The 24,326-nt window shown below is 39.1% G+C and overlaps 1 protein-coding gene across 1 annotated transcript in view; it reads right to left on the bottom strand.

The window, feature by feature from the left end:
- Window positions 1-22,432: 22,432 nt before the first annotated feature.
- Wif1 (Wnt inhibitory factor 1) overlaps window positions 22,433-24,326 on the bottom strand; it is a 70,782-nt gene continuing 68,888 nt past the window's right edge. Inside the window, exon 10 of the mRNA XM_077799020.1 lies at window positions 22,433-23,214. Within this exon, the coding sequence (XP_077655146.1) occupies window positions 23,093-23,214 (122 nt within the window). The 3' untranslated portion in view covers window positions 22,433-23,092. The remainder of the gene's footprint in view (window positions 23,215-24,326) is intronic.

Below are 24,326 nucleotides of genomic sequence, written 5' to 3'. Positions count from 1 at the left end.
ATGGGTCGTCTTGCTTGTCAACTCCATTGGATTGAGAAATACCTAGAGACTCAGTAAACACACTTCAGAGTGTGTCTGTGAGGGTTTCCATAGACAACTGGCCTGGAGGTCATGAACTGAATTGCCCCGAGTGTGGATGGTACCATCCAATACGCTGGAGGTCCGGGTGGGACCAAAAGAAAAAAGGGGATTCCCACACCCACAAGTTCTCAAGTCTTCTTGAGTTGGTGCATTTTTTTTTTTTACTGCTGCCATTGTTGGGGACAGCAGACTCCAAATTCTTTAGTCTTTGAACTTGAACTCCATCAGCGACTTTGCAAGTGGCTTTTAGGCCTTTTAGCCTTGGACTAGGGTGGCATCTTGTTCTGAGGTTTCTTGGACTGAGCAGCTATTGATTTCCCAGGGTCTCCAGCCTCTGATTGTGTAAACCAGTCTGATAAATCTCTTTCTCTCTCTTTGTGTACACACACACACACACACACAGAGAGAGAGAGAGAGAGAGAGAGAGAGAGAGAGAGGTGCCCTTTTGTCCAGTTTCCCTTTAGAGAATCCTGATTAATACAACTGTCCCCTACTTTGACTAGTGGATCTCTTTTGGATTGAATTCTGTGTCCTTTTGACACATCCTCATCACTCCTGAAGTACTTCTTCTTTTTTATTTATTTTTTGACATAAGGTATGCCAGGCTTCTCTTATTTTTTTCTGTTGGAATTAGCCATTTCTCCAAGACATCATATGTATGCACAATCACATGCATGCACGCATACCTGTCTTTACTTCTGTATCTTGTTTTGTCTATGGAAAACCTCAAGCTCACATCCATAGCTCTGCTTCTGGGCTGATACCAACATCACAGGGTTCATATATGTAACTTCTTTGACAGTTGGAGACTCAATTATCTCTAACATATTGTCTATTTGATCCATTTGCCTATATGTAATGGATCTTGCTTCTTCACTGCCATAGCCTTCTCAGTATGGGCACCTTGTTCTGTCTCTGACCACCTTTCACCTGGGCCTCCACATGTGGATGTCCTCCTCACCCAGTTTTGGCTCTGACACTATGAGTTGGGCTGTCCCCATGTGTGAACATGCCTTACTCTGCTCAGACACCCCACTCTGGGCTCTGACACTTCCTTAAAGCTGCCCCCATGTATGGATTCCTTCTCATCACACCTGAGCTGGAACACCCAATAGTTCCCTTCCCCTCCCACTGCTGGTGTGAAAGTCCACCTGCATCTGCTGTACCTAATGACTTTAGGGCTGAATTCTTCAGAAGAGAAGAGACCAGAATGAAAAGAACAGAGGTAAGGAGAACTTCCTCCTTAACTTTAACCCAGATAAATATGTTCAACCCAATTATTTTAAGAGCTTATCATTTTCTGTTTACAGGGTTCATTCATACCTTTTGATTCGCAATGAGAAAGAGATGTGTTTTCAAACCAATCAGGAGATATAGCTGATTCTTCTTTGCCATAGTTTTCAGAAAAATGTTTACCATGTAAGTCTTATTTCTGTTTCAAGCAACCCTGGCCAACCCATCTTGGCTGAGAACAGTGGGAGACTCAGGTAACAATTCCAGGGATGGTAGCAGGAGGCTCTGGCTTTGGCTTAGACCTCCTCGTCGGGAGGATCTGGAACCTGAGTTGCCACTCTTCCTTCTACTCAAGGGATCCTGGTTTACACTTAAGAGCCTGTCTACGTGGTTGCTGTGGTGGAGGGTGGGGTGAGGAAGGAGACAGTGTTCTATGCCCATTGGCCCTCAGGGCTGGACTGCAGAACACCAGGGGCAGCCTCTCTGTCACACCCACATTATCACTCCCTCCTTTCCCTAGCATTCTTGATCTTTTTCTATTTCAGAAAGACCATATCCACCTGAAGGCTATTCCCCAGGAATTTGGGGCTCACTTGGACCTCTCTTTGCATACAAAGTTCTCAGAACAGAACCTGGCACACAGTTAGCTCCAGTGAACATCAGAGGTTAATACCACTTGTGCCTTTCAGCCTGTGTCCTTTTCACACTCTCATGCTGCTTCCTTTTATTAATCAACTGACCCTCATAATGGAGTCCATGTTAGCTAAAATACTAATCAAAATTAATATATGGAATCAATCAGTTTTGTATTATAACAAGGTACCCCCGAGGCAGCTAACTTATAAAGAGAAAAAGTTTATCTAGTTCACAGTTTTGTAGATTCAAAGTCTGAGATCAGGAAGCCCCAGGGGTTTGGCCTCTGGTGAGGGTAAACCATCATGGCAGGATCACATATGGGAGTTACAGAGTTACATCTCCAATGAGAACAGAGAGAGGTGGGCAGGGCACCCTAGGCTTTTATAACAACACTTGAGACAACTATCAGTGAGTCCCATGAGAACTACCTTCCAAGGGCATGCCCCTAAGAACCTGAGGACTAGTCCCCACATCCCAATTCCCACAGTTCACTCCAGAGGCCAAGCTTTAACCACATGCACCTTTGGGGGATATTCAATATCTAAACCATAGCATATACCACTTTTGAACTATGATAAACAAAAATTAAAGTCTAGAGGGCCAGTCAGAGGATAGAAGAAGCCTTGGTCTCTAGCCCACTATGTGGGTGAAAGCCAACCACTCACCAGGAACATTTGTTATAAGTCCTACCTGCAGCTAAAAGACAGACTAAGACCTTTGGAGCAGAAGATTTATTACCTCAAAGAACTTCATGGTTAGTATGCATGACATTATCATTATAGGAAAAAATCTATTTTCATAAGAATAAAATGATACAATAATAACAATAAGCACCAGTGGCATTGGGATGATTCCGTGGGACACTGTAAAAAATACTATTACAGCCTTTTCCTCACCAGTGTGACTTGTTTAGAAATCAACTTGAGGGATTTCCTGTAGAAGGCAGCTACAACCACCTCTTCCCACCCTGGCTCAGGCCAGAACCAGGTGCCTCATCCTGTGTTCCCACAACACCCTCTGCACCTGTGTATCCCACAGAATGCTGACATATTGCCTGCTTTCCCACCTAGGCTATTCACTTTGTTTGTTTGTTTGTGGGCTTGGGACCAAACCCAGGGCCTTGTGCATTCTGGGCAAGCCCTCTACCACTGAACTATGGCCCTATCCCTCCTTATTTATTTTTACTTTTATTTTTTTTTTTTGACACGGGGTCTTGTTGAATTGTCTGGGCTGGCCTCAAACTTGGGATTCTCCTATCTTAGCTTTCCAAACAAACTAAGTGGCTACAGCTAATCTCTGATTGATTGATTGATTGTAGTACCATGGATTGAAGCCAGGTCCTTGAACATGTTGAGCAAGCACTCTCCACTGAGATACATACCCAGCACTTCTCATTTTTTGAGACAGAGTCTCACTAAATTGCCCAAGCCAGCCTCCAATTTCCATCCTCCTGCCTCAGCCTCCTGGGCTGCTGAGATTATAGGGGTGTGCTATAGACTATAGACCATGCCTAGACTATTCACTTATTAATCCAGGGACTCATTCATTTACATGATTAAATCAATAAGCAACAACTTAATTCTGCAGCCACCTTGAAACACGTTTTGACGATACAGATGTTCAGGACACCTCTCAACTCTTTCAGGGAAGAGTGAACTCAGAACCTTTCTTTTCAGGGATGGAAAGCAAATTTTTGAATCTCACTTTTGGTTCCCTTAAAGGGCTCTGTTGTTCACTCCATATGCCTCTGGACTAAATTACCACATTTTTTTCTGGTGGTTCAACATGTTCTTGGCTACAGAAGGCTGAAATCCTGCTACAAATTGAGCCTTGTAGGAACTTAAAAGGAGATGTTGTCTCATGGGAAACCTGTCCTGCGGCATGCCTTAAGTGAGCCTCAGGCATTTGAAGACATCAGACCCAGACACCAAAATAAAATTAACAAGGAGGTCCCAGGAGGGGGACAGGGCACCTCCCATCCCAACGCGTAGTCAATTGAGCCCAATGACGATCCTAATGAGCTGTTTTACGCGATTCTGGCTAACTTACACTGCACTCCTAATTTTCTCTCAAGGTATCATTAAAATCAAATGATTCTCTTATTTTGAGTATCCATTTACACTGTAATTATGTTGGTCTTTTGTAGTGACTTTTGTGGTTAAATTGGGCAATTCTCCTCCTGCCTGTGTAGATAATGTAATGACTTTTTAATCATTTGTTTTCTACTGGCCAAATTGTTTCCATGATCCCATTAGAAATTCTTCTGTAGTGATTCCAGTGGATTTATTGAACTACTGGTGACAGCCACACTGATGAACTGCAGGCTGCCTGCTGCTAAACTCAGCCAATGAATATCAAATACCTTCCATTTTCCCCGGAACCCAGAAAGAAGCTAATGATTTTGATGGATGGACACGTTTCCTGACGCTTGCCATAAAGAATACCATGTGGTCACGGTAGCTTTTTAAAGAATCGTACTTATTATTTTGTTCTGATTATAGAAGCGATCGATACATTATGATTATTGTGGAAAATTCATACATAACACCACGTATCAACACAAATCACCTCTAGTTTAACAATTTACTTAAAAATCCCTCTTTTAGTCAACTTTTTCGTTGCTGTGACCAAAAGACCTGACAAGAACAATTTAGAGGAGGAAAATTTTATTTTGGCTTATGGTTTCAGAGGTCTCAGTCCATATGCAGTTGAGTCCATAATTCTTGACTCAGGATGAGGCAGAACATCATGGTGGAGGGATGTGGCCGAGGAAAGAGGCTCAGGACTTGGCATCAGGAGGCAGAGAGAGCTCTGCTCACCCGACACAAAATATAAACTCCAAGTCTTGTCCCCAGTAGACTACTTCCTCCTGCCACACCATATCAGCCAACAGTTACTGCCCAGTTAATCCATATCAGTGATGAGATTAAGATTCTCATAACTCAATCATTTCACCTCTGTACATTCTTGAATTGTCTCACATATCAACTTTTGGGGATACGTCACTATCTAAACCATAGTGGCCATTTTTGTATTTGATGGTATTTTCTTATAGTTTTTATCTATTTCTCTGTCTATTGTCTATCTTTTTTCTACCTCAACCTAGCTAGCTATCCAATATTGAGGCTACTAATTACACTTAATTTTTTAGCCAGAATTTTTTTCCACTTCATTTGTATGATGAACACTAAATATTTTTTGAAGGTATAACTTTTAATGATTATATACTAATTCATTATATTTATTTGTTCTCTAAATATTTCCGGAGCTCCTACTGTTTAGCCATTTCCTTGTTATTTGAACATTTAGATTCCTTAAAAATATGTCACCTTGTGTCTTGCTCCTTTAATGCTTTCCATTTTGCTAGGAGTAAATCCCAAGTCCTGACAATGGCCTTGGAGGCTGGTTCCCAGCCTTCTCAGGCATCATCTCCCATTCCTTACCTTCTCAGGCATCATGTCCCACCCCTGCACCTCCTCTTTGATCGTCTCAGGCCATTCAGGCCACACTGATCTCTCTATTCTTTCTCTAATCATCAGTTGGACTTGTTCTCCAGGGCCTTTGTACCAGCTGTTCTGCCTGCCTGGATTTCCCAAGCATCCACTTTCCAGATATTCTCTCTCCTTCAAACCTTGGTTCAAGTGTCACCTCCATAGTGAGGCAGGCTGCTCCTCCCCTTCTTGCCTCCTGCCACTCCTGATCTCTTTCATCTCCCATAAGTATCATTTGTTTGTGGTGGAAACACTTAAAATTTATTCTTTCAGCAATTTTCAAGTATAAAATATATTATTATTAGCTGCAGTCACCGTGTTGTACAGTAGACACCTTGAACTTATTTTTCCTAACAGAAGTTTTCTTGCTCTGGTTTTACTTTTTTCTTACATCATCTATTACTTTCTCCTTTTTCATGTCCTATTTAATTTATTGTTGTTTGTTGTTTTGGTACCAGGGATTGAACCCAGGGGCACATCCCCAGCCCTTTTTATATTTAATTTAGGCATAGGATCTCCCTCCGATGCTTAGGGCCTTGCTAAGTTGCTAAGGTCAGGGTCAAACTTGCAATCCTCCTGCTTCAGCCTCCCGAGTCTCTGGGATTACAGGTGGGCATGACTGCACCTGTAAATGGCCTCCTATTTACTTTTAACCAAGTTTATTGTATATTTTCTGTCCTTCTTCCCTCACAATAATGTGAATTTCATGAAGGAAGAGACTTTGGCCAGTTTTGTTCATCCATGTATTACAGTGCCCAAAACACTACCTGAAAAAAAATAGGTACTCAATAAATACTTGTTAAATAAATGGATAAATGTTTTGCATTTTTGTTTTTTACAAATAATGCTGCATTGACTCTTTGACTAAAGTGCTCATGATTTTTTTAGTATATATTCTTCTTTTTTTATTTTTATTTTTTAGATATACATGACAGTAGAATGTTTTTTGACATACATATATGGATATGACTTATTCTAATAAGATTGAATGCTCTTTTAAATGATTGCTGACTATCTTTCCACTTCTTTTTCTCATATTTAAAGCATAATAACCACATTACCACAATCATTTGTTGGGTACCACTTTCTGTGTGCCAGCACAGAAACAATACACTATTTAGAGACACATTAAACCACTCCATTCTTGTGGTAGGACATGATGTGGATTCACTGTTAGGATACATTCTTAAAAGTGGAGTTACTGAGTCAAAGGAACAAATTTTAAGGCTTCATTTTATATACATTGTTAAACCGTTTTTTAAAATAGCTATTTCAATTTATGCTTTTAGTAGCAGAGTATAGCTGTTCAGAGTATAGCTGAATAGTGTATTAATACATACATTTAAAAGTATCTCTGCCAATTTGATTAATGAAAATTTTATTTAAAGATTTACACTACAGGGCAGCACCACATACAAATAAAGATGTTGTGTCCGCCGAAAACTAAAGAAAAATAAATATATTTTTAAAAAAAGATTTACACTACAAATTTTTATAATTATTTGATTACTAGTAAATTTGAAGATTTTTAAATTGACTTATTAGTCATTGGTATCTTTCTTTTTGGGTATTACATTTTGTAAATGTTAGGATTTATATATATATATATATATATATATATATATATATATATATATATATGTTGTAGATGGACACAATATCTTTATTTTGTTTATTTAGTTCTATGTGGTTCTGGGGATTAACCAGGGTCCCTCACATGCTAGGCAAGCGCTCTACTACTAAGCTACAACCACAGTCCCTATTTTTATTTTTTATTAGGAATTATTTATGCATACAAGGGAATGTATTTACAGAAGTAAACCCTCATGAACCCACCACCTAGTTTAAGAAATGAGACATCACTGATTGTTTTAAAACCCTGATATATACCTTCCAATTTCATTCTTCAGCATCTTTGCACTACTTTTTCAAATGTGCCCCTAATAGTGTGCTGTTTAGTTTTGCTTACTTTGAAAATTGAGTCAAACTGCTTGGAGTCTTCTGGAGTTGAACACTGAATTTCTAAAATTCGTCAGTGCTTTTTTCCTACAGCTGTAGTTCATTTGTTTTTACTGCTGTATAGTATTCTTTTATATGCATATGCCACCATTTTTTAATCCAGTGTCCTATGGGCAGATAGATGCTGTTATAAAAAACAGTGCTACAAACACTTTGCTCATGATTCCTGGGACATGCAAAATTTCTCTGGGGTGTATACTTAAGGGTGGAATTGCTGGGTCATAAAGGATGTTTGACTTTTCAAGTTAATATGAAGCTCCTCTCCACACTGGTCTTATCAGTTGACATCTCCACTGGCAGTAGATGGGTGTTCTTATTGCTTCACATTTTTCTGAAGTTTGTACTGTGTTGGAGTGTCTGAAAAATGGTATCTCAATATGGGTCAAATTTGCATTTACTTATTACTGATTAACTAATAAGATTGAAAGCTCTTTCAAATGATTGTTGACTATCTTTCTAGTTCTTTTTTTCATATTTAAAGAATGATAACTACCAATACCACAATCATCTGTTGAGTACCACTTTCTGTGTGCCAGTCTCTGCACATGGCATGTAATTCCCATCATCAACTTTATGAAGTAGTTGCTATCAGATCTGGGGGCCCTAGAGAGATGATTATTAGAGTACCTGTTACAACCTGTATTTCCCCCAAATGATGGGCTACACGCCTTTCTAACACATGACTGGAGACCCAAGACTAACCAGGGAGACTGCAATTGGACAGTCGGCACTAAGACTGTCCTCATGCCTTTCAGAGATATTTTAACAGTCACTAATACTTATGTGAAAGAAAACTTTCTAGAGTTTGCTTTTGGGGCCACTTCTTTGTTCCCTTAGCAGAAAGGACAAGGACAGTGGCATTTTTATTTGTGTCTAGAATGATATTAAAAAATCACTTCCATGTGAAACACCAACTGGAGAAGGTATGATTCTCCTCTCAGAAGGATTGTCTCCTGAAGGAACCTCATCTTATATTTATTCAATGAAAGATATTTTATTTTGAATTAAAAAAAGATAGTTGATTGGTAATCATAATAGTCTGAGATTTCAGCAAAAGATAATGTAGTTATTGGTTCTTTTTGTTTTTTTTTGAATTTTTATTTTTTTATTTTATTTTTTATTGGTTGTTCACAACATTACAAAGCTCTTGACATATCATATTTCATACATTAGATTGAAGTGGGTTATGAACTCCCAATTTTTACCCCAAATGCAGATTGCAGAATCACGTTGGTTACACATCCACAATTTTACATGATGCCCTATTAGTAATTGTTGTATTCTGCTACCTTTCCTAACCCATACTATCCCCCCTCCCCTTCCCTCCCATCTTCTCTCTCTACCCCATCTACTGTAATTCATTTCTCTCCTTGTTTATTTTCCCATTCCCCTCGCAACCTCTTATATGTAATTTTGTATAGCAATGAGGGTCTCCCTTCATTTCCATGCAATTTCCCTTTACTCTCCCTTTCCCTCCCATCTCATGTCTCTGTTTAATGTTAATCTTTTCTTCTTGCTCTTCCTCCCTGCTCTGTTCATAGTTGCTCCCATTATATCAAAGAAGACATTTGGTATTTGTTTTTTAGGGATTGGCTAGCTTCACTAAGCATAATCTGCTCTAGAGCCATCCATTTCCCTGCAAATTCCATGATTTTGTCATTTTTAAGTGCTGCGTAATATTCCATGGTGTATTATTGGTTCTTTTGAATGCAGCGAGGCTTTGGTTTGAGTCTGCTTTATGCAGGACTCTAAGAGAGAGATACAAGAGGACAGGAGGACATCGCATCCACCCTCACTGTTTCCTATTTAGATGGATGGTTTCAAACTCTCAAAGAAGGAGGATCTATTCTCTTTTACTTGTTAGAAGTAAATTTTTCAATCATTTGTGTGTATCGTTGGTATTTTGGTGGTTACAATAAGGTTAGGTTAGGGTATTTGGTTGGTTTCTAAATATGTGTAAAGTCATCATTCAAGAAATATTTTCCACCATGTTGATGGTATATGAGAGCCAACCAAACATCCCAAGGTTTCCTGTCGACTTTATTGAGAGAATACCCCTAGGGAATATTGTGGGGCAGATCCAAAGGGAAATGGAAAGTTGTTATCATTCTGCTTTGGAAAGCTGTAGTAGGCCGCTGCAGACTCAGAGTCGCCATCTCCCAAACCCTCCTCACCTGATGAAGGGGGCTCACAGAACTGTGGCGGGGAGAGTGGTGACGCGTTTTGTCAAGGATCCAAGTGAGGCTCAGGGAATCCACAGGGTCACAGCACCCTTAGGACTTGACTATTGGCCAAGGGAAAGCAAGCAGCCAGTCAGTGGACTGGGTGGGCCACAGCGGCTGGAACTGAACTTGACTTTTCTGGTATCTCTGGAAAGGTCTTCTCCCGATCTGCACTTGTCCACTAACTTAAGATCATGCTGTGTGATGATTTTCTTTTTCAGTAGAAGTTGAAATACAACAAACTCTTAGATCTGACTATCACATGCACGCAGCACGCGCCCCCTCCCCCTGACATCACTTCACACTTGAATCCTTTCATCAACACTTGTTTGTTCCACTGGACCCTTAGCATATGTGGAGTTAGGCTCTTAGTCACTTAAAAAATTTTTTATTGAGGTATAATTTTCACACCAGGTAAGTCATCCATTTTAAGCATACATTTCAATGATTTTTTTTTTAAAAAAAGTTTACTGAATGATAAAATCATTACCAAAATCCAGTTTTGAAACAGTAGATGTCCTCTTGCCAATTTTTAGTCAATTCCTGCTCTCCCCATAACATATCCCCCTGCCCCAGACCTCTGTAACCACCAATCTGCTTTATATTTCTGTAGTTTTGCCCTTTTTTATACATTTTATAGAAATGGAACCATACAAAGTATGACCTTTAGTGTCTTAGCGTGAAGTTCCTCTATGTTGCAGCATGTATCAGAATTTCAGTCCTTTAAAAAAAAAACAACTTTATTTTATTTATTTATTTTTTAGGTGGTGCTGAAGATCAAACCCAGTGTCTCACATGTGCTAGGCAAGTGCTCTACCACTGAGCCCCAGCCCCAGCCCTTCATTCCTTTTTAACACTGAATAGCATTCCATTGTTTGGTTCTAGTATATTGTGCCTATCCATTCGCCAGTTGATGGATATCCACTTTTGGGCTATAATAATTTCACCATGAACATTCTTGAGCAAGTCTTTATGTGAACATGTGCTTCAATTTCTTTGGGGTATATACTGGAGAGTGGAATTGCTGGTTCACATTCTAAGTCTATGTCTAACTTTTTAAGAAACTGCCATTATGTTTTCCAAAGTGGTTGTATCATTTTATCTTTTTCTCTGGTGCACTTCTTGGTATGAGCTCTACTTTGGTATGAGTTCTCTCCCCCTCTGTGGGCTGTAGGCTTCTTGAGGACAGCAATACTGCCTGAAGCCCTAACTCTCCTCGTAGGTTTGTGGTTATTGATGATCATGGTTACAGTGGTCTGAGTGGTGGCTCCAAAGATTTGTCCACATCATAAATCCATTGTAAATATTACCTCGTATGGAAAGGATGTGATTAAGGAGATTGAGAGAAGGGGTGCAGGCCCTAAATGCCATCACTAATATCATTATATAAGAACAAGTGCAGAGGGAGGTTGAACACAAAGGAGCAGGTCATATGAACTCCCTATAGGGAGAGAATTGTCCATAAGCCATGGAGTGCCATAACTACCAGAAGCTGGGAAGGGCAAAGGAGAGATTCTCCTCTAGATCCTCCAGAGGAAATACAACTCTGACACCACCTTGATTTCAGCTCAGTGAAACCATTTTCAGACTTCTGGCCTTCCAAGCTGTAAAAATAAATGACTGCTGTTTTAACTCTCCAAGTTTGTGGTACTTTGTCATAGCAGCCACAGGAAACAAATATAATTGCTAAAAATGGTAGCTGGATAGAGCAAGAGTGAAAGCTGAAATGCAGCATATCTGGAGGTGATAAACCCAGTCCTGGATCCCGGAGACAGAGAGGTTTTAAACTGCCCATTTGATAGTTCATTTTCAACCATTAAAGTCTAGTGGCTCTATTTGCCCTTTCTTTAGTGTGAATGTGTTCTTTTCATCTGTAAAGAAATGACATATCTCCTTTGCTTCACAAACCTTATTTTCTGTTGCATACAAACCTGTGTTTCTACCTGTAATTATCAGGATTCCAAGGCTCTGGAAGCAGACTGCCTGTATTCAAAGACTGGCTTTACCACTAACAAGCTATGTGGCTCTGGGCATGTTACTATACCTTATTGTGCATAAGTATAAACTTATGGCATTTGCAGGTAAATGGATGGACTTGGAGAATATCTACACAATAGGAATAATAATAATATGCATTTCATAAGGATTTTGAGGATTGAATTGTAGATATTTAACAACTAGCCCACTTTGGGAAATTAGGGTGTTAATTTTAGCATTTGCCAATTTCTGTGGTGTGAATACTTTCTCTGTGGTGCCATTTTAAGCTATCAGTGAATGTAGAGTTGGGAGGCAACACTGAGTAGCACACCATGTTATTTTCCTCTATATAGTTACAATAGATATACATAACCTCAAAAATGTGGATGATAGTAAAATGTCATAAAATAATTAGGGGGCTGGGGATGTGGCTCAAGCGGTAGCGCGCTCGTCTGGCATGCGTGCGGCCCGGGTTCGATCCTCAGCACCACATACAAACTAAGATGTGTGTCCGCCGAGAACTAAAAAATAAATAAAAAAATCTCTCTCTCTCTCTCTCTCTCTCTCTCTCTCTCTCTCTCTCCTCTCTCACTCTCTCTTTAAAAAAAAAATAAATAAAATAAAATAATTAGGAAGAAGTTAGTTTTAAATATTTTTTACTTCTTTCAAAACTAATGTATTAAATTATGTTCATGTAATTTTTAATATTTGCTGAGTTTAACAACTTATCCATTAGTTTCCCCCAAATTAACAATTAACTCCCTTTCCTGAGGGCTGGTATAAACGGAATCTGCTCATTTAACTTAATATATATAAAAGAACTTTAAACAAATCCCTGTAATCAGCAAATGGTGGGTATCAGTTTATTATTACGCCTACTATTATTTGATGAATGAGTTCCATTAACGCAGAAAGTAGATAGTTCTAAGGGAAAGGCCTAGCTAAGGCCTGGCATCAATCTAGACCACCTCTCTTGTCCCTGAAGAAGATTAATAACTATTAGAAGATACTCAAATGTAAAGTCATGAGCATCCAAGAACCATACTGAGTTGGTAACAAAATTAAGGACATGGTTGCTCCTCTATCTCTAGCAAAGTGCTTGATATATTCAGACTATTTGGAGTATAGGAATAAAGACAGGGCTTATAAAGGGCACCATTTGGGGGATCTTGGATAAGAACCATCAGCCACTGAGTAGAAGAATTGAAGGTTGGGTCTCTTCAAGCCCACTTTACTGTTCCTCCAGTACAATATACCCCCTACTGTCTTTAGATGTTGATCTTTTGTTCTCTGCCCACAATTTTTATCCTCAACTTAAAGTTGAGTAATATTTTTAAAATTCTTTTATTTTATTATTATTATTATTTTATGTGGTGCTGAGGATCAAACCCAGTGCCTCACACATGGTAGGCAAGCACTCTGCCACTGAGTAACAGCCCCAGCCCAAAAGTTGAGTAATATTGGAGGAGCAATTGGGAGATCAGGAATTGATGAAATGACCATGAACACATTCCAAAGGCCATTGACTGAAGTGCTCTAGCTGGGTAATTCACGTGACTCCTTAAATGCTGGATGTTACATAAATGCCTTGAAAATGAGTTCATTATAAGGATCCATTTATCCTTTTGCTGATGAAGCCAATTCATAAATTGTAAAATCATATTTAGGTTTAAGAGTCCTTAAGATAATTAAAGAGTTTTCCATACATGTCCGTCTCATTATGCCCGTCTCATTCCACCATCTTTCCTACCCCATTGCTAGGAAAATACCCCAGAGCTATTTCAACAAATGGTGCTGGGAAAACTGGAAATCCATATGCAACAAAATGAAATTAAAACCCTATCTCTCACCATGCACAAAACTCAACTCAAAATGGGTCAAGGACTTAGGAATACAACCAGAGACCCTGCATCTAATAGAAGAAAAAGTAGGCCCTAATCTCCATCATGTCAGAATAGGCCCTGACTTCCTTAACCAGACTCCTAAAGCACAAGAAATAAAGTCAAGAATCAATAAATGGGATAGATTCAAACTAAAAAGCTTCTCAGCAAAAGAAACAATCAATGAGGTGGAGAGAAAGCCTATATTTTGGGAGCAAATTTTTACCACACACACGTCAGATAGAGCACTAATTTCCAGGATATATAAAGAACTCAAAAAACTTAACACCAAAAAAAATAAACAACCAATCAATAAATTGGCTAAAAAGCTAAACAGACACTTCTCAGAAGATGATATACAATCAATCAATCAACAAATATATGAAAAAATGTTTAACATCTCTAGTAATTAGAGAAATGCAAATCAGAACTACTCTAAGATTTCATCTGACTCCAGTCAGAATGGCAGTTATCAAGAATACAAGCAACGATAAGTGCTGACGAGGATGTGGGGGAAAAGGCACACTCATACATTGCTAGTAGGACTGCAAAATGGTGCAGCCAATATGGAAAGCAGTATGGAGGTTCCTTAGAAAACTTGAAATGGAACCACCTTTTGACCCAGCTATCCCACTCCGTCTATATCCTAAAGACTTAAAAACAGCCTACTAGGGTTGAGGCTGTAGCTCAGTGGTAAAGTGCTCGCCTAGTACGTGTGAGCCCCTGGGTTGGATCCTCAACACCACATAAAAATAAATAAATAAAGGCATCGTGTCCATGTACAACTAAAGAAAATATTTTTTAAAAAAAACAGCATACTACAGTAACACAGCGACTTCAATGTTTATTGCAGCACAATTCACAATTGCCACACTTTGGAAACATCTTAGATGCCCTTCAATAATTGAATGGATAAAGAAACTGTGGTACATATGCACAATGGAATATTACTTAGCATAAAAAAGAAAAACTTATGGCATTTGCAAGTAAATGGATGGAGTTGGAGAATATCATGCTAAGTGAAATAAGCCAGTCTCAAAAAAGCAGGGGCTGAATGTTTTCTCTGATAAGTGTATGCTAATCCATATGGGGGGCATGGGATAAGTGGAGGAACTTTGGATAGGGCAAAGAGGAGTGGGGGAGAGGCAATGGGGTAGGAAAGATGGTGGAATGAGACGGACATAATTACCCTAGGTACATGTATGATGCACGAATGGTGTGGCTCTATTTCATGCACAACTAGAGAAGTGAAAAATTCTGCTCCATTTGTGTACAATGAATCAAAGAGCTTTCTTTTTCTTTTTCTTTTTTTTTAAATATTTATTTTTTAGTATTTGGCGGACACAACATCTTTGTATGTGGTGCTGAGGATCGAACCCGGGCCGCACGCATGCCAGGCCAGCACGCTACCACTTGAGCCACATCCCCAGCCCTCAAAGAGCTTTCTACTGTCATGTATAACTGATTAGAACTAACAAATAGAGAGAAATAATTAAAGGTTTTCTTTTGCTACTATACATAAGTAAAGTAGAATAAAACAGATCGATTTATTTTGGGATACATGAAGGGAAAATAAGCAAATGACCTAAAACCAGCTCATTTACAATTCAAACCAGAAGTTTTTGTGTTGTAAGTTAACAAGATTCAGTTATCCTCAAATTAGCTTCAAACATATAGTATAAAATTAAAAATTTTGGAGAAGAAAATATACTAAAGACCCTCTTTGGGGATTGCAAACTACTTAACTAGGGGTGTGCTCCCCAAAGTGGGCTGTATGGAATTTTATTCCTGGGAAAAACTTCAAATGCTTCAGGGGAAAAGATGCCTTTGATCAAATAAGTTTGGGGAATGTCGCACACCAATCCGCTATTGTAGGTAGATGCAGGGAGCACAATTGTGTAATAAAATCTCTGGGAAGGGCTCCTTCTCAAAAACACCCTGATTTAAGTGTGGCTCCTCATCTTCTAGACCTTTCTGACCCCAGAACCCTGCTTTCACCTAACTGCTGTCCACTAACATTTGGAGCAACTGTTGTTCTCCAGGACACAATCTCACTCTCCACACTAGGCTCTCCTTGCTTCTGCACTGTTTTGTGACTGCAGCCAACCTAGCTCTCCAATTCTCCTAAGAATTACTTAATCCCCTCACAGAGATGCTGTGAATCAAAATTTCCACAGAAAGTTTCTCTAAAAAGAGTTTTGAATGCTGCTTTTGTGCTCGGATAACATTTGTTAGCTGAAAGTCACCTTATTAATTCTGCTCTTACTCCATTCTGCCAGAAATCTCAATCATGCACATCGGTGGAATGGCGGCCTCGGCTTGGCACCCACATAAAAGCATTGGTGGACACTGGGCCAAGCTGAAGAAGCACCAACTCACTGCAACTTCCACCTGATGGTCTGCTTCAAAGGTCACTTTTTTCTTTGAAAGGCACAATGGCCACAGTCATTTCCTTTGTGTATTAGCTAATTGCTACTATTTTTAGCCACTTACATCCAGACTTGTTGTCGTGGAATAACCTGTGCTCCCATCATGGCTCCAAGGGTGGCTTACATGTGGAGCCAGGATGCCTGCACCCTAAGGCTTGCCTCAGCTCGTTACTCCCAAGCTGCCTCCTCAGTCTGGTTTTGGTTTAGAAACAAGGCGGTATGTAATCCAAATAAACAAGCCGAGGCAGAATATCCAAACCACTGAAAGCAAAGCAGCTTTGAAACCCCAGTAGAACACTTGGGGTTCAGTTCATGTGATACAAGCCAGGGACTCACTACTCAGCAAGGTGCCTGTGGACAAGGTGCCCCGGGCTAGCTTTGCTTCTGTAGAGGGAGCTCCTTCCCAAAGATGGTTGTATTTTAGCCTCCAATGCAAACTCTCAGCAAATAGGCATCTTTAGAAAGTAGGAAGAAAAAAAAAATCACAGACTTGCTTTTTAGTTTTGGGTGTTTCCTTAAAGTGAGGCAAGACTAATTTGGGCTTTGGGGACATTTGTTTTGTGATTTCTGGAGAGTGTCATATGGCTCTTCATTGAATTAAGCTTCCATGGGTGGGGTTGAACTTCTTTTCTGTCACAATGCATAAGATCCCAACTCAGCCAGGTTTCTGTGTTTCTGTCTTCTAATAAAGAATAGCAGCCATAAGTTGGACTAACTCAAAATGATCTTTTTAGATTATAACAGATTGTTCACAGGATTCGGAAAAATATCTTTCCCTTGTGAGCTATAAACTTAAAGCTACAAATTCTTTCTTTCTTAAATAAGGACTGAGGTTCAAAGAATTCAACTGGAACGAGATGTAAAGCAAACACATTTTTGTCCCCTTAATTTGCCCTCTGCGTCCTTTCCTAATTTTGTGTTTGCAATATTAATTTAGAAGAAATTTGGTAAATGATCACTGACTCTACTGGTTTAATGGCTAATGATTCTTCCCTTCTCAAGGACTGGGTTCCTACAGCCAGCCATGAAGTCATTTGGGCAGGGCTGAGGATTCCTTTTCCAAAATGCTTGGGACCAGTTTTCTGGATTTCAGATTTTGGAATATCCATAATGAGATACTTGGCTAAATGTTAAATTTAATGTTTCATATATACTTTATAAACATAGTCTTAAGATACTTTAGCACAATATTTTTAGTATGTTTGTGTTTTGTCTGAGATGTGTCACAAAAGATCGCTTGTGGCATTCTGTTGGTGCTCAAAAAGTTTCATATTTTGGAGGATTTCAGATTTTTGGATTTTTGGATTAGGGATGCTTGACTTGTGCATGGTTCTGGACAGGGCCAGCTTCAAGGGTATGTGAACCATGCTGTCAAACAGGGGACTGTATTAAGAAGGATCCCTCATCTGTTGCAATGCTCTTTGTCGCCATCTTGAAATTCTTCATACTTTTTTGAGCAAGGGATCCATATTTTCAATTTCCCCTAGGTACCTAAAATTATATTGCCAGTCCTCCTGGATTATAGTTGACTGAGGCTTTCTGCTTTTTTCTTTCTTTTTCCTTCCTAGCAATAGCTCCAGGTCCAGCCTCTTGACCATGCTCAATGCTGGACTGCCTATTCTCATGTCCACTTCATCAGGAGCTGACTATTTACCCTACATGGAGTCAATTTTCAATGATCCTTCCGTGGATTAAGGGGCTTATTTGTCATCCAAGTAGTTTTTTTTTTTTTTTTTTTTTTGCTTGCCACCCATGGACTTCCAAGAAATGCCAGGTCATTATAACAGCTGAACATGCTTAGAGAGGCAAATATGTTGCCCAGGAAAAAAATCTTACAATGATAAGGCTTAATAAAAATTATTTTTCATTTGTAACTTCTATATACTTATCAACAATAAACCACGAACAGGTGCAAAATCAATTTATATTTGGAGTTTACATTAGGATTTTTAACATCTTACCAAAAACCTGAATACTTTGTTTTATGATGTCAGTTTCCTGTGTATGGTTTCTAATTTTTGTTTTATGTTGAGCCATATGGAGGACATTTATATTCAATATGCTTATTAAATTTTTATATTTGTGCCACTTGCATAAGTTTATGGAACTTAAGAATTATTGCAGCAAAACTCCTGTCTTGGGATAGTCATTTGTTTTCTTTTTCCTTTCCTTTTTATGGCCTTAAGAAATCCTTTTGAAATGGTAACATTTCTCCTGTACCCAATTTAGAAACAGTTCACCTTACTATATACTCTTCCCATCTGCTACCTTGGTAGAAATGCTTTTATTAAACTCTACTTTATTGAGATTGTGCCTTCTTAAAGAATATGAAAAGAAACAGGCCTGTTATTTCTGTTTATATTATTCAGAGGATTGTATGTTAGATGACACTCTGACCTCATCATGAGAATCCACAGTTCTCTCAACTACAGCTGGCTGAAGGACTAGCTCATCTGGGGTAATGCCTTGCATATCAAATTAAAATTGTGCCATAAAGATCACTGAATATGGATTGAGATGGGGAACATTTAGTTACTAACGCTCCTTTTAGGAAGAGAACTGTATACAGTCAAAGGAAATACCCTGAGAAGCCACTTGGGATGGTGGTAAGAATTTCAAGGAATATGATCAAATAACAAGATGCCCAATAAACTTCCCTCCTGGTAGCTTGACTGGAATCAACTGGAGAGCTTTTATTTGCTTTCAAGGGCACAGAATTTTAGGGTTAGAAACCAATGACCTGGGATGGTACATGAGAAACCGAAACTTGTCAGCAGCTATTCTTTTTTATTTTGAGGGTGGTGGTGCTACCTGGGATTGAACTCAGTGGTACTCAACCACTGAGCCACATCCCCAGCCTTATTTTGTATTTTATTTAGAGACAGGGTCTCACGGAGTTGTTTAGCGCCTTGCTTTTGCTGAGGCTGGCTTTGAATTGTAATCCTCCTGTCTCAGCCTCCCCCATCACCTCTTCTTTATTTCTATAAATAATGGAAAAGAGACATTTTAAAGATCATCATCTTGAAGAAATGCCAAAAAAGTAGCTCTTCCACAGATCTACACCTCTTTATCCACCCTTAATGGAAGCACCTTCTACGACTTAATTTCTGGTCAGCTAGTTTGTTTTGTGTTCATGGTCTTCAGCACTCATAACCAGCCGAGGTTTCCTTGTGGAGGTGGGTAGCAGAGCCTAGAGCTAATGTGCGGTCCACTTCTCATGAATGTGTTAGAATTCATGTGCTAACCTCGGTGCTTAGCCCATGTTATTCTCTAAATTTTTCTTTTCCCTAGCTACTTCATCTTTCTAAATAGTATGCATCTTTTCAGACTGCATTGACTCCTTACTATTGTAACTTTTAAATTCTTGTTTAGAGGTATTTTATGCAAATATCTTCTTCCTTTTCCTCTTTCTTCCCTCCCCCTCCAACTATCCTTGTATGGTAATTTCATAAGAGTAACAATAATGACTTCATAGCCCATAAAGTAATAATTATTGGCCTTTGTTTTAAGAGCTGGTTTCCACTGTTGTGGTCCTACATAAATTAACAAAGTAACCAAAGTGTGTATTTTGGATGAAGATTCCTAATACATCTGGTGGCCAGGGGTGCTCAACACTCAATCAATTTACCAAATAATAAAGGCCATCCTGTTATATAAATAAACATAAGTATTAAGTAAGTAGTAAAGGATGTTAACTGTATATAGAATCTAAAAACACAAGTGAATTATATTACCCTCACCAAATAAAATTCTTATGTATATTTTTATTAAAAGTAATTCAACATATAATTAGTATTACTCATTTATGATATGGCTAATGAACAAATTATTGGCCTTAGACTCCTAGATGTATTTCCAAGTGCCAACCTGGCATTTCCATAGGATGTCCCAATGGTGTTTTAAACTTGACATCTTTACCCTCACCTACCCCTGTCCTACATCTATTTTTCTTATTTTCCTATTTTGGTCATCAGTGTCATTGTCCAGACACGTCTCTTTTCTGAACCCTAAAACAGCTGTTCATCTTGTCCCCTGCTTAGGTCTGACCTGTCTCTAGAGTCTTTCCCTGACCCTAAAGCCATTTCAGATCCTGTCATCTCTCCCCTTTACCCGAAGTGTCTTATGGGGTATAGATACACCTCAGGCTACCCATAAAACCATCTTTGGGGTAAGCCAAGAAAATATTAAACGTGTATATATTTTATCTTTTCCTTTTAACATTTCTGGCTTTCATAATGCACATATTAGTACAATTACCTATATGAACAAATAGTCATCATATATAGGACTGTATGCTCACAAATTTCTGATGTAGTATGTAATAAAGTGGTTTGGATTAATGACCAAAATAGGAAACACAAGGACAAATGTGGAGCAGAGGGGAGGGTGAAAATGGTGAATTTAAAGACCACTGGGACAACTCGTTGGAAATGCCTGGTAGGCACTTGGAAATACATTTAGGAGCCTAAAGCCAACAATTTGTTATTAGTCATATCATAAATGAGTAATAATATTTATTTATTTATGATACTGGGAATTGAACCCAGAGAGGCTTTACCACTGAGCCATATCCAAGCCCTTTTTAAATTTTTTTATTTTGAGACAGAGTCTTGCTAAGTTGCTCAGAGCCTCACTAAGTTGCTGAGGCTGGCTTTGAACTCAGAATCCTTCTGCCTCGGCCTCCCAAGCTGCTGGGATTACAGATGTACACAACTACACCTGGCTGAATTACTTTTAATAAAAACACACAAGAGCTCTATTTTGTGATTTATAATTTGCTTGTATTTTGTGATTTTAGGGTCTATATGCAGTCAATCTAGATTATTGCAGTTGTCATTCTGTTTTCACTCTGACGTCCCCATCATTCTATTATTTATCATTAGCTAATATAAGTAAAGCACATAGAATAAATTAAGCACTATGAAAGTATTAGATCTTATTATTTCTATTTAAACAGCTTGAATAAATGCATTGGTTCTCATATTGGGAATCTTCAGGCCAACTCTGCCCATAGGTTGGCACTGTGGGTTCCAACCAGAGGAGGAGGCTCACTGTGGTCCAGCACCACAACAAAAGACACATCCACTCTGCTCCCTCGAACACTTCTCATCATCATGTCATCTCGCATCACACAACTGTAGAAGAAAACCTGTAGACCTTATTTCTAAAATAAGGTCCACATTCCCTTGGGAGAATAGAGAAGAATATATGTTGGGAAGTTGCTGCCTAGGATGGGTGGCATTCTGTGTTCTATTCCATCTGCTGAGGAAAGGAATGAGGGAGAACAGCATAGTGTTAGTGCTTTGGATCCCATTCGATCTCTTCCCCTGTTGCTTGTGTTATCTTCAATAAACTACCTACTCTTTCCAAGCTTGTTTCCCAATGTGTAAAAGGGTAGGAGAACACTGGCCTCACAGAATTGTAAAATAACACATATAATGTATTTAAGATCAATAGATTTTTAATAAATGGTGGCATTTTTCATTTGTGACATTCTGACACTTCTAGAAAGGTTTAGAACACTTTTCACTAATGGAATATTGCTGTGATTTGAATGTGTCCCCCAAGGTTCATGTGTTGGAAACTTAATGCCAATGCAACTGTGTTGGGAGGCAGGACCTAAGAAGTAGTGATTTGTGCCAGGCACAGTGGCACATGCCTGAAATCCCAGCATTCCCAGAGGCTGAGACTAGAGGATAACGAGTTCAAAGTCAGCCTCAGCAAAAGCAAGGCACTAAGCAACTTAGTGAGACCCTTTCTCTAAATAAAATGCAAAATAGGGCTGGGGATGTGGCTTAATGATTAAGTGCCCTGGAGTTCAATCCCTGGTAGCCTCCCCCCACCCCCCAAAAAATAGCTATTTGTTTTGCTTTAATTAATTAATTAATGTGATTGCAGGTGCAGCTTAGAGGGTGGGCTGTTACAAAGGCAAGTTCTGACTGTCTTGCTCTCAGGCTCTCTTGCCCTTCTGCCTTCTGCCATGGGATGATGCAGCATGAAGGTCCTTGCCAGATCTTGGTGTTCTCTTGGTTTTCACAGATTCCTGAACTGTGACTCAAATATATTTGTCTTCTTTATAAATTACCCATTCTAATGTATTCTTTATAGCACCAGAAAATGAACTAAGATAGTTATTTAACATGTTAGAGAAGACTTTTTGAAAGAAATGACTACTCAGCTGTGATATAAATAGGCAGTGAAAAGAGGGTACAATGCAGCATGGCTGGAGCAGAGTCAGGGAGCTGGGAGGGAGGGATGAGGATAAGGGCTGTGGTAGGGGCAAAGAATGGAATCATAGGATATCTTTTATGGTACTGAAAAGTATTAACTACCACTAAATTTCGAACAACCAGATCACACATGCAAAGACCACTCCATACAACACTCAGAAAACTAAAGCAGCACCTTTATTTTATACATACAAACTGTATAAAATGTTTATTATGTAAGAGCAGTGTTTTGTTTACAATATATATTATATTGCTTCAAGCCAATGCAAAGACTTCATACATTATATTCCCTATCTCATTGTGTTTACAATATATTATATTGTTTAAATGCCACTACCACAGTGTCAATTTTTGGTTTTTCTTTTTTCAATACTGAACTCTCTGGAGTAATGGTAAGGTCGAAATATATTGTATAAGAGCATACAAATAAGGGCAATTAAAAATGTGACAAATGTCTAAATATATGACAATAAAATTTGAAATGCTGTAACTTCAACATGATTAACTGCTTCATCTAAATCCTTGTGATTTATGTATTTTTGCCCAATTTAACCTCTCTAATGTGACCCAGCCCCTCAACTCCATGAATGCATTGTAATTTTGCAAATATCTGCCAACTATACACGGAGAAGACAAAATTTTAACCTGATCAACAGACATAATATAAAATCTGTCCCAAAGGACTGAAAGAAGAAAATCTATACCATCATGCTACAGACACACTTAGGAAACTTAAAAGGAAGAGTAAATATCAGCTCAGTGATTTATAATGAAGCTAATAAAATTCAGGCCAGTATTCTTAAGTGTAATGAACATTATTTGAACATTCAACACATGAAAGGTTAACAAAGGCTATGAACTTGGTGTAACTTAAAACGTTTCAGATGTCGGAGTTCACCAGATGTAATTGGATTCAGGTGGTTCCTGCTGCTCCCCGGCCTTTTTAAGTGAAGGCGTGTGCTGCCGGAGACTGGCGCCTGCTGGCCTCAGGGCATGCATGAGGCTGGCTCTGTACCCTGCAAAATTATTCACAGCTTAAAAGCAAAGAAACTACAAAAACAGGCTCTTCAGATTCATCATTAACCATTCAAATGAAATCCATTTTCCCTTTTTAACCCAGAGTGGAAGACCACAGTGCCCACAAAAAGCTACCTGATTGAAGAGATGTTACAGGTTCAAGATCTCTGTTGAAAGAAACTCATTTTACTAACTCTGTCAAATTTGCCCTCCATTGGAGGCTTACTCACTATATACTTTGGCTGTTGTGTTTGAATGGAAGCAGTCTCCACCCAAGGGTTGGTAAGGATCTCACAATGAAGTCTCAAATGCTGCTACAGAGGACCAATGATTTGGTCATTGATCCTTTCATTGCATTGCAGAACCATCAATCCAGCTGATGGATCCAGTTCAATATGTAACAACCTCCACTCTTCCCGTAGATCCCACGGTGAGAGTATGGCTACAGCACTCATACATACAGGAATTTTGTAAGAATTGAGAGTTTCCATTATGTGTATTAGAGAACGGGTTGTTATTTAAACTGACTTCTCATCAATGGGGACTTGCAGGTTTTGGTCAGGTGGCATCTATTCATTTTCCACTTGGTTGTCAGTGGAATGTGATACTGAGTTACACAACTTGAGACCTCCCTCCCCTCTACTTGTGAACTTCTGGAGGTGCTGGGGGGCCCTAACTCATTTTTGGTTTCCTAAAACTGATGTAAAACAGCAATTACATTTCAAAAATCTACCACCATCTTCGTGTGCATCAGAGTCAAATTCAGCACTTCATTTGTTCCTTGTGGTTTTTAAGTGCAAGCATGTTATTAAACAACTAGTGAGAACAGAATATTTGTTCCTGAATGTGTTTCTTTGAATTGTCACTATGTAGGCTGGTAGCTCATGGAATGGTCAAAACATGAGCCAACAATGCGCTGGAGTAAATCCTTACCATGCAGCTTGACTTGCCACCCATGAAGACCAAACCTCCCTGCTGGTGAGGGTGAGCCTGAGCAGGGACATCTGCCTCCAGGATCCTCCTTCCTGCTATGATGCCTGGGTGCCTGGGACCTCCCAACGTGTCACCCCACTGGGAATCTGTTTGTAGCAGAACTCTGTGACTCAGAGCT

Source organism: Urocitellus parryii, chromosome 5 (assembly GCF_045843805.1).
Source record: "Urocitellus parryii isolate mUroPar1 chromosome 5, mUroPar1.hap1, whole genome shotgun sequence".
NCBI classification, from domain to species: domain Eukaryota; kingdom Metazoa; phylum Chordata; class Mammalia; order Rodentia; family Sciuridae; genus Urocitellus; species Urocitellus parryii.
This window is presented reverse-complemented; position numbering and strand designations above follow the sequence as displayed.